This window comes from Nannobrachium achirus, assembly GCF_963921795.1.
Source record: "Nannobrachium achirus genome assembly, chromosome: 10".
NCBI classification, from domain to species: Eukaryota; Metazoa; Chordata; class Actinopteri; order Myctophiformes; family Myctophidae; genus Nannobrachium; species Nannobrachium achirus.
Genome location: NC_137819.1, coordinates 10,103,570 through 10,115,619, shown reverse-complemented (window position 1 = coordinate 10,115,619; position 12,050 = coordinate 10,103,570). Strand labels below are relative to the sequence as shown.

Here is a 12,050-nt window from a genome sequence, read left to right as displayed (position 1 = left end):
TTCACGCAACATTTTATGTATTAATGCATATTGCTCTCTGTTCGCTATTCAAAAATACAGATCTACAAGTTCATAGCGCATCATTTGGTCACTGGGTGCCAGACTAGTGGGCGGAAACTTCCACCCGTCCGGGGACCCCACAGGGGTCCTTGGGGGCTTACCAGGGGGTCCCCAGTAAACTAGTTCACGCCACATTTTATGTACTTTATCCATATTGCTCTGTTGGCTATTCAAAAATACAGATCTACAAGCTCATAGGGTAATATTTGGTCATTTGGTGCCAGAGTAGTTGGCGGGGATACCCCCCTGGTCCGCGTGCACCAGGGGGTCCCCAGTAAACTAGTTTGTGCCACATTTTATACTTTAAGCATTTTCTCTGTTGGCTATTCAAAAATACAGATCTACAACCCCATAGGGCATCATTAATTGGTCATTAATGATTGGTCATCATCATTTGGTCATTTGGTGCCAGAGTAGTTGGCGGGGATCCCCCCCTGGTCCGTGACCCCCCCAGGGGTCACGGATTGTGCACCAGAGGGTCCCCAGTAAACTACTTTGTGCCACATTTTATACTTTGAGCATTTTGTTCTCTATTGGCTATTCTAAAAATAGCAGATCTACAACCTCATAGGTTGTCATTTGGTCGTTTGGTGCCAGACTAGTGGGCGGAAACTTCCACCTGTCCGGGGACCCCACAGGGGTCCTTGAGGGCTTACCAGGGGGTCCCCAGTAAACTAGTTCACGCCACATTTTATGCACTTTATCCATATTGCTCTGTATTGGCTATTTAAAAATAGCAGATCTACAAGCACATCATTTGGACACAGGGTGTCACACTAGGGTGCGAGGACCCCCATCCGTCCGCTTCACCCACAGGGGTCAAAATAGCAGACGTACAACCTCAGGGCATGCTGCGAGTTTGTAGATCTGCTCTTTTTGGAAAATCCTGAAAAGGTGTGAATATTTTCACCCCATTCTATAAATATCTTCCAAATCAGTGCTTCTCAAACTTTTTCATGTCAAGGACCCCCAAAATGACACACGTTTGGCCGCGGACCCCCATCTCAAAATATCTTGTTCCAGTAACAAATGTTCGCTTTTAAAAAAAATGATTCAAAGGAAAAAATACATAAAAATAAGAAATAGCAGACCTACAAGCTCGCAGCGCGGCACTCGGTGCCGCGCTGTGAGCTTGTAGATCTGCTATTTTTCAATAGTTAAAGCATAAAATAATTAATAAAGCGGTTCCATGTCTTATTTCAAGTGTGCGTGCGTGCGTGCGTGCGTGCGTGCGTGCGTGCGTGTGTGTGTGTGTGTGTGTGTGTGTGTGTGTGTGTGTGTGTGTGTGTGTTGTTGCGTGTCAGTCAGTGAATGGTGTATTTAATGTTTACTGTGTGTTTCTCATCAGATTTCCAGCGTCTCACTCTGGACACAAACACAGCACACAGACTCCTCTCTCTGTCTCAGAACAACAGGAAGGTGACACGTGGTGAGGGACAGGATCAATCATATCCTGAACATCCAGACAGGTTTGATGTATGGCAGCAGGTTCTGTGTACAGAGGGTCTGACTGGACGCTGTTACTGGGAGGTAGAGTGCAGTGGAGAGGTTAGGATAGCAGTGACTTATAGAGGAATCAGCAGGAAAGGAAGTGGTGTTGACTGTGGGCTTGGATACAATAACATGTCCTGGAGTCTGGAGTGTGATGGTCTCAGTGGTAACAGTTACAGTGTCAGACACAATAGTAAGCAGACTGTCCTCCCTGTCATGGCCTCTAGGGGGGGCTCCAACAGAGTAGCAGTGTTTGTGGACTGTCCTGCTGGGACTCTGTCCTTCTACACAGTGTCCTCTGACTCACTCACACACCTGTACTCCTTCCACACCAAATTAACTGAACCTCTCTATGCTGGGTTCTATGTGTGCTCTGACTCCTCAGTGTGTCTGTGTGAGCAGAGATAGAGTCTCTATGTGAGGGTGACATCAGGTCGCCATGGTTACTCAACAATAACATGTTTGAGTGAGTGCAGGTTGTCATGGCTACCACGTCATGGACTCCATATTTGGGCATGAGTGACTTGTGGTGACATCACGGTGACATCATCATGATGATGTAATCAGCAGCACAGTGACATCACACATTACAGCTCCTGTAGTTTCAGTGTTTCTCTGACGTTGTCATGACAACACCCCCATGTGTTTGACCTTTGACCCCGGACCCCCATGAGAAAAGATTTGTGTCGTTAAAAATCAAACCTCGGTTCGAAGTGAAGCGGTGGACAGATAAAACCTCTATTCTGAATGTATTTGTGGCTTACTACATATTTTAAACCCTGAAGGCCAAATTATCATGTGAAGCTTGACCAATCCTCAAAGTATCCATTCATCTAACCGGGAGGGACATCGACATTTTGCTTTTTGAAAAAGCCTATTCATTCTGGACTGATATTTTACACGTACGGGACAGGAAAAACCTGTTCATCCTGGCCTGGAGTGACCATATATGGACATAAGTTAACATACTTTGTGTTTTTGAAAAACCCTGTTCATTCTGGACTGAGATCACCATATATGGTAATTAAACGGACATTCTGTGGGACAGGAAAAACCTGTTCATTCTGTTCTGGAGTGACCATATATGGACATAAGGTAACATACTTTGTGTTTTTGAAAAACCCTGTTCATTCTGGACTGAGATCACCATATATGGTAATTAAACAGACTTTCTGTTTTGGGAAAAGCCTGTTCATTCTGGACTGAAATGACCATACGTGATACACACAAAGCCATTCATTGGAAGCGGTTTTCACCGCTTCAAAAATGTTACAAATTATATAAAAGAAACACAAACATTTTCCCTAAAATAGCAGATCTACAAGTTCACAGCGCGGCACTGAGTGCCGAGTCCCCGAGCTTGTAGATCTGCTATTTTTGAAAAATCGTGAACACTACTTTTTTTTACCAGATTCTGCTAAATCAGTGGTTCTCAAACCTTTTTCATGTCAAGGACCCCCAAAATGACATGTAATTGGTCGCTGACCCCCCCCCCCCATCTCAAAATGTGTTGTTCCAGGGACCCCCAGAAGCAAAGTTTGCTTTTAAAAATATACATTCAAAGGTTTGCACAAATGTTCATGGTTTAAAGAAAATAGCAGATCTACAAGCTCACAGCACGTCATTTGGTCTTTTCGTGCTAGAGTGGTGATCGGTGACCTCCATGTGTCTGGGGACCCCACAATGGTCGTGGACTGTTTACCAGGGGGTCCCCAGTAAAAACAACATTTTAACCACTTTAAGATTATCGTTTTGAGGTGGGTGGGGTCTGGCTATTAAAAAATACAGATCTACAAGCTCACAGCGCGTCGTTTGGTCGTTTCGTGCTAGAGTGGTGTTCGGTGACCTCCATGCGTCTAGGGACCCCACAAGGGTCGTGGACTGCGTACCAGGGGGTCCCCAGGAAAAGTAGTTAACATAGCATCACAATCATTTGAACCACTTTATCCATTTGTATGTTGGCTATTCAAAAACACTGTATTTTTGCCAGACCCATGAAATGGGTAGGCCTACATAAGCAAATGTCGGTCTGTCTGTCCGGGTTTTCTATATAAAGGGTATATATGATGATGACATGATGATGACATGCCTACAAAAGGCATGATGTCATAAATGATGATGACAGACAGGGGGTTGGCAGAACCGGGGTCTGGCACAACCAGGTTGACCTGGTCTAGTTTAATAGCCAGACCCCACCCACCTCAAAACGATAATCTTAAAGTGGTTAAAATGTTGTTTTTACTGGGGACCCCCTGGTAAACAGTCCACGACCATTGTGGGGTCCCCAGACACATGGAGGTCACCGATCACCACTCTAGCACGAAAAGACCAAATGACGCGCTGTGAGCTTGTAGATCTGCTATTTTTTTTAAACCATGAACATTTGTGCAAACCTTTGAATGTATATTGTATATTTTTAAAAGCAAACTTTGCTTCTGGGGGTCCCTGGAACAACACATTTTGAGATGGGGGGGGGTCAGCGACCAATTACATGTCATTTTGGGGGTCCTTGACATGAAAAAGGTTTGAGGACCACTGATTTAGCAGAATCTGGTAAAAAAAAAAGTGGTGTTCACGATTTTTCAAAAATAGCAGATCTACAAGCTCGGGGACTCGGCACTCAGTGCCGCGCTGTGAACTTGTAGATCTGCTATTTTAGGGAAAATGTTTGTGTTTCTTTTATATAATTTGTAACATTTTTGAAGCGGTGAAAACCGCTTCCAATGAATGGCTTTGTGTGTATCACGTATGGTCATTTCAGTCCAGAATGAACAGGCTTTTCCAAAAACAGAAAGTCTGTTTAATTACCATATATGGTGATCTACAAGCTCAAAAAAGGTTAAACTTTCTTTTAAATATACAAATGTTTTTTGGGGGTCCCTGATACAAATATGATCAAATGGGGGTCCCTGGTCAAATCCATATTAATGTCAAACTCTATGGTATAAAATGAGTCATCACCACAGGGAGCTTTAGATCTTAGATTAGATCAGATAGAAGTGCACAAACCTCCACTCCACACATTTATAAATATGTATCATAAATACTGTCCATCAATGATGATGATGTAAATATCAGTGTCATACTTGTGTCTCTTATGTTGATATAAACTCATATCTTATTTGTATTTTATTTTTTATATTTGTATACAATAGACAGAGATAAAGTGTATATGTGATCATGTAATTGTCACAGTATCAATATTGTTTCTTGTATATAAACCTTTATACTGAACCACTTGAACCCCATATACTTTATTGACTGGGGTTCCCCAGGGTTCTGTAATTGGTCCCCTGCTTTTCCCCCACCTCTACACCAGATCTCTTGGGTGAAAATAACAGATCTACAAGCCATCTAATAGCTAAGCTCTACATCACAAAGTGACACATTGTGAGCCGTGTTCATTTTGATAGCAAATTATTGTGTCATATTTTAATCATACTGTTTGTCTTATTATTATTTGTTTTTGTCTAGTTTTAGTTGACTAAATGTCATAGCATTTTAGTTGACTAAATGTCATAGCATTTTAGTTGACTAAATGTCATAGCATTTTAGTTGACTAAATGTCATAGCATTTTAGTTGACTAAATGTCATAGCATTTTAGTTGACCAGATCAACCGTTTATTTAGTCGACTAAAATGAAAATGTAAATTCTTGGAGGGCTGTGATGTCATCTTAATGCCTGATTTATACTTACTGTAGCTCTGTGCCAAAAAAATGTTGATCTACAAGCTCACAGCATGTCTGTGACGCGTTGTGAACTTGTAGATCGGCTATTTTCAGAGAGCAACACCCGAATGCAACCAAACATAAAATGACTTGTCTTTTAGTTCTACTGGATCTCTTCTCCACTTGTCCCTCCCTGACATTTTAGTCTAGTTTTTATTTGTTGATGAAATGTTCAATATATTTTGTCAGAATTTTGTCAATCACTCTGGATTCAAACATCTACTAAATGTGTTGTTAATGAACTCGAATCAATCATTGTTTATTCATTGATTCATTATCAGATCATTATTTCCTCACTCATTCCATTATTTTGCTTTCATTGAATATTAATGTGATGCTGTTCTCATTGTTCACATGTTATTGTATGATCATGTGTAGAAGTAATAATTGTTTAATAAATTGATCGTTGACAGTCTGCCGTTGTTCCTGCGTATTAATATGCATAGTGTTGTCATGACAACATGGCCACAGCTCATTGGTCATGTATAATAACTAGGTTGGAAACAAAGGTCTTGTGTTCATGATTCGCTGCAATCCAGGATGGCTTGGTTCGAGGCTTAACATAATTGTTATAAATATTTTTGTAAAAGTCTATGGGGAAAATGAATGACGATTTTTAAGTGGCACCAGTAAACCACTTCTGCTGTGATGCTCTATATGTACATGGTACGTAACGTACCGATAGTAGGCTACTGTATCTACCATCTGTACTGAGAAGAACACAGTAGCCTGGGTCATAGCAGGTCACAGGTCACTCGATACAAAGCTTACTACCAACTGTAAAGTGGTCAAACTGTTAACTTATTCACTAGGCAAATTAGACCCCAAAAATAATAATGTTGTGATTAAAGGCCTTTGCAGAGAGGGTCTGATTTCCCACACGGGGGAAAAAATGACAATATTGTCAGAATTTGTCACAAATTGGGACCCGGTGTGCATGGTGTCATAGAGAAACCTTGTGTTCATTAATGAGTACCTGAGACCAAAAAGTCCATATTTTAAAATGTTGAATATAGATATTGTTTTGATTTACCAGACTGTAAACCACAAACTAGAAGTTTTTAATCTGTTACATTCTTAATGCACTCCCATCTCATTTTGTTGAATTAGATTTTTTTTTTTTTTTTTTTACTTAACTCATAGATACTAGGAATTATAAGACATAATACTTATGGAAAGTGGAAAAACAGTATATCTCCAACAGTTTGTGGAACAACAGTATAATATTGATATATGATCTCACTCTCTAATTGACAAACAAACGGATAGGGGAAATGGATGACATCACAATATCAAGGAATTTTGATGTCTGATTGTCTGACGTGCTTACATCAGTTGATGAGTATCTCGGACAAGTACTTCAATGGGAAAACCCTTAGAGAAAAGATTACACCAGATGATGATGAGTAAAAAACGCAAAGAAGTGTGTTGCCCTGCGGGGAAACCACACTAATCAATAAGTAGTGAAAACAGATCTGTGTTGTGAGCTTGTAGATCTGCTATTTTCACTAGTTTGGGTCCCGGGCAAACGGCTAATCTCTCTTTCGGGTCTCGACCCGAAAAGTTTGGCCGATACCGATACGTGGCTGATATTATTATTATTATTAGGTAATTTAAGGAGCCTGTTTCTACTACCGCGACGTGAGGCGGGACTACGGCTGCTATGACGCAATCGCCATTGTGGTCCACATCGTTAAGCAAACAGCCGTCGGCGAAGGGTTCCCACCCCTTTTACTGAACGCTTTGGTTCCCATGGAGACACGTCTATACAGCAGACGCTGTAGACTACGTGGAAGGGGAGCTTCTGGCATTGTAGAGACGGCTGCGACGGCGGCAGGTTGATCTATCGAGCGCTGATCATTTCCGGTTACCGTTGTCATATGCCGTAGCCGCCCAAAGCTTAAATAGCCTATTATATATATGGGTGCATCCCTTGTTGTTTTGGGGTGTCTACTCCTGCAGGGTGCTCTTGGAGACGATGTGGAGGCCCTCCTCCTTCAGCCTCTTCAGAGCTGGTCCATAAATGTCCTTCGTCATGGGAACCACCAGACCCTTGGTGGCGATCTCCCCGTCGAGCACCATGCGCGCAGCTATGGCCGCTGGGTACCCCACGGTCTTGGCCATGGCAGAGAACCCGTCGGGGTCTCCGTAGACCACCAGGCTGATGTGTTTGGTCTCCAGCTCGCCGGTGGGGTGACGGAGGCCCACGTCGTTCCGCATTACGACCATGTCTCTCTCGCCGGTGTCGAAGGAGAGCCTGGCTTCCAGGTGTTTGGCCAGAGCCGCGAGGACGCTCCCTGCGCGTGGCACCGCGTCATCTCCCAACATCCCAAACCATCTCAGGGCGTCCATCTTGAATTCGTCCCTTCCGACGCGTTCGTACACGGCTTCCTCAAAGGCCCGGGCGGGGGTGGCCGCAGACAGGCCCATCTGCCCACACAGCAGGTCTTTCCAGGTGACGGGAGCTGAGGTGTGTCCCAGCGCGGGGCTGGGGTCTGTGTTGATCAGGCCCAGTTGGATGAACCCACCGATGGCACTGGTGTAGCCCTTAAAGCGGAGGGTCCCTCTGACCAGAGTGTGCGCCGACTGGATGCCGTAGGGCTCTGCGTACTTGGTGCTGTCCCGGTTGGGGTAACCCTCCAGGTTGAAGCCGGGGAGGAAGTCCATGGCCACCGAGGAGTCCATGAGAGCGCCCCCTGCAGGGATGCTCACCACCTCGCCGTCCCTGAGGAAGACGGCGGGGCCGACGGTGTTCAGGAGCGCGCCGTACGGACTCCAGCTGAACTTGTAGCGCAGCGGGTTGTCGGAACACTCGGGGGCGGGAAGACCGCCGCAGAAGGAGCTGTAGGACTCCACGGTGCAGCCGTCGGCCTTGGCCCGGTCGATGCACTCCATGGCCAGCATGTGGTCGATGCCGGGGTCCAGGCCCATCTCGTTCACCACGGTGACGCCCGCCTCCTCGGCGCTGCGCTCCAGCGCCTTCATTTCGGGGCTCAGGTAGCTGGCGGTCACCATGTCCACCTTGGCCTCGATGCAGTGCCTGGCTATCTGCGGATGGAAGGCGTACGGCAGCAGGCTGACGACCAGGTCGTGGTTCTTGATCAGGGAAGTGAGGTGTCCCTCCTGGCTGGTGACGTCCAGCATCACAGGGATGGTGTTTGGGTAGGCAGCCGCCAGCTCCTCCGCCTGGTTCAGCTGCACCGACGCAATGGTGACCTGGGTTCCTTCGTCCCGGGTCAGGTACTCGATGACGGGACCGGACACGTATCCCGAACCCAGGAGGAGGACGCGCTTCATTCCGCTTCGCTTCATGATCTGAGCTTGTTCCCGTCTTTCCCGGAGCTTCTCGATGTATTCAAACTTGGGCGTGAGCATTCCGTTGGAAGCGATGACGGCGTCCCTGACGTGGGGAGAGAAACCCTCTTCTTCCAGGGGCCTGGTGGCGTCGGAGGGCAGCATCTCCCATACGTACGGCAACAGGCGATCTCCGAAGTACTCTGTGGCCTCGACGGGAAGCTGTGCAGGCAAGTTGTCAATGGAACACATGAGGATTCCGTTGCCTTCAACGCTGTCGTGATCGATGTGCTGGTCGGCGTCGTACATGCAGAAAGGTCTGTCTATGGTGGTGCACTCGGTCATGAACTCGATGGAGCCCCCTATGTCCGCCGAGATGTCACAGATGGCCAGCAGTCGGTGCGGCAACCCGGGGCAGCCGCCGTCGTCCCACGCGGGGGACCTCCGGATCAGCTTCTGTGCGTCCAGACGGCGGAGGAGTCGCGGCGTCTGAGGGTCCCAGTAGATCCCGTTGACGAGGCACGTGGTGTACGGCGCCACCGTGGTCCTGAAGTTGGAGGTGTACCGCTCCGGGTGGTGTTCGTACTCCAGCGGGTCGTAGATGCCGTCGCTCTTCCTCACGAGGTGGTGATGGCGACTCAGGACCGTGGCGTACACTTTGGTCATGTCTCCGGTTTCAGGGACATCTTTCAACTCGTGAGGTTCGACGTATTCCACCGGGAGCTCGCTGAAGATGTCCTGAGCGCCTTTGGAGACGTTGCCTGTGCCGGTGAAGCAGAACGTGACGGGGCCGATGGATTTGGGCATGAGTCCTGTGGAGATCTCGTAGCCGCAATCCCTCACCGCTTGGATGGCCTGGTAGACGTTCCTGTAGTTATGAGCCATGCCGATGTGCATAAAGGGGGTGTGGTGGCCGAGTGCAAGGAAGCGCAATCCTAAACCGTGCAGGACGTTGATCATTCCTGAAACACCGGCCCACTGTCCAAACGCCACAAGGCGGAACCCGTTAGCGTCGACCATCTTCTCGTAGTCGATCAGACGCACTTCCTTTCTCAGAATGTCGTCCAGGAGTCCCATGTTTGCTTCCTGCGCCTTGATGGTGTGGGAGAAGAAAACGTACGTTTTCCGGGGGTAGACCTTTTCCTCTGGCGGTCTTTTCACGCCGATGATCAGCGACGCCTCGGAGATGTCCTCTTGAATGGCGGCGCCTGCCTTCTCGTAATACTTCTGGTGAATGGCTCTCCGGTTGGACGGCTGCACCAGGACCTTGTGCCCGGCCTGGGTCAGCTCCTGGACGTGGCGCGGCGCCAGCGGCGCCCTCCTCTCCCACGGGTTGATGTCCTCACGGCGGATGGCGACGACGCTCTTATGGTGCTCATAGCGCCGCTGGCTGCTGAGGCAGGCCCTTGTGGTTCTCCTGCTCTGGTGACTTAAGACTCTGAACATGGCGTCAATAAGTATTGAGTCTGACTTGTGCTTTATGAATTATCTGACTATTGCGGTGAAACCTGGACACAGAACACCATATATGGGCATAAACAGGTGAAACGGTGCCCAAATTCGGAGATAACTGACATCACTGATACTGCCGGCCCGGGAAAGGCTCGATTTTCTACGTGTCATTAGTTTTAGGCATATTTTTACTGGGGTTAGGGTTTGGCATAGTGGTTAACATTCACCGGGTTAGCATTCACCAGCGCCGGCAGGTTAGCAATTTCACCAGGTTAGCATTCACCAGCGTCAAACTAATGGGACGTCAAACAAATGCTACGTCACAATAACAACACACTCCCGATACCGCCGCCATGGTAACAGCTGCATGCTTAAACAGTGACCATATTTGGAGAAGACTGACTGACATCACTGATACGCCTGGGTTCTCCAACATTACTTCTGAGACTCCTACATTCAATCCCTCATACTGTGCAAGGATTATGATTAATAATTCATAAATCCAATGTATAAAGCCAAGCCAAAGTCAGACTCAATAAAATACATGATAGTCTTGATCCAAGGTTAGTAAAGTAAATGAAGTAATTTTTCAATGGTTTATCCACAGAGCATTTTTGGCGCTATTTAAGGATGTCTAAAATACGTCTAATGGCCAGGCTAGGGGTCATCCCCCTGTTTGCATAACATACAAAATGAGTGGACAGAGATACTCCTGAAGTCTGTAACTGTGAGAGGGAACACATGGAACCATAAAACTCATTCCCATCCCTCTATAAATCCCACCCAAGGGGTGTGGTGTCGTACCTCTGACCTCACCAGGCCCTATATGGAGTGAAGCGGTGTGGTGTCGTACCTCTGACCTCACCAGGCCCTATATGGAGTGAAGGGGTGTGGTGTCGTCAGCTGTGGTGACGTCACTCTCAGTCTGCGTGCTTTCTATGACGTCAGTCTCGGGTGACCTGATGTACGGAGCCAGGCCTGCTCCTTGTACGGAGATCTTGGACTTGGCCCCTTGTTCCATGGTCAGATAGATGCTCTCTAACAAGCACCATGTGTCATCATCAAACCCCAGTAGTTATCTTCATATAGTGATGCTTTTTGTTCTCATGTATAATTATCGTATCCAACTCCATGTGAGTTTGGTATAGCCTAATCACATACAGTGGTTGAAAAATAACTCACGTTTTACCTAAGTAAAAATATCAATACTGCAATATAGAAATACTCTGTTACAACAGTAAAAGTCTGGAATTCAAAATGTACTTGAGTAAAAGTATGAAAGCATTGGCATCAAAATGTACTTAAAGTACCAAAAGTAAAAGTAAAACATGTTTGAAATAGCAGAGCTACAAGCTCACAACGTGTCGCATTGTAGATCGGCTATTTTCAAATAGCCTAGGTATGAAATAGGGCTAAAGATCTTAAAGTGTGTATTGCAATATTATAATTAACATCTCACTAAAGTTTCAAAATAAATTGTTGTGGAGTAAAAGTACAGTATTTGGATCTGAGGTGTAATGGAGTAGAGGTAAAAGTATTTGAAATTGGAAATACTCAAGTAAAGTACACATACCTCAAAATTGTACTTTAGTACAGTACTTACGTACATGTACTTAGTTATTTTACACTGCTCATATACTCGATAGAGTATACTGGAGTATACCTGACAGAGGCCTTAGAGGCTGAAACATAATTATTTTTACCACTGTTAATAAATTATTTTGGGAGCATTAAGACGGTCTTATAGTAAACAACAGCGTCTCTGAGGAGACGGTTAAATAACCACTCCAAGCTTACGCTACACTTTTCAATTATTTTTTTTATTTTTATTGTTTTATTTATTTTATTGAGAGTAAACTTTGCACTGACACTTTCATTTACAGCATTGAGCACACATCAAACACTGCCTCCTTGTTCTTATGGACTGATTGGGAATGTATCAAGTATAATCTGAGAAAGTGCAAATAACATTTCTGAACTTTTAATGGTCGTTGGTGTATGGATTGTTGCAGTATATATACTG

The 12,050-nt window shown here is 45.8% G+C and overlaps 1 protein-coding gene across 1 annotated transcript; it reads right to left on the bottom strand.

Moving 5' to 3' along the window:
- Nucleotides 1–7,231: 7,231 nt before the first annotated feature.
- Nucleotides 7,232–10,021, bottom strand: LOC308293282 (alpha-aminoadipic semialdehyde synthase, mitochondrial-like; the record flags this gene model as incomplete). Its single annotated transcript, XM_080735736.1, has 1 exon — nt 7,232–10,021. The coding sequence occupies one exon, from the start codon at nt 10,019–10,021 to the stop codon at nt 7,232–7,234; it is 2,790 nt and encodes a 929-aa protein (XP_080591862.1).
- Between the last annotated feature and the right edge of the window lie 2,029 nt (nt 10,022–12,050).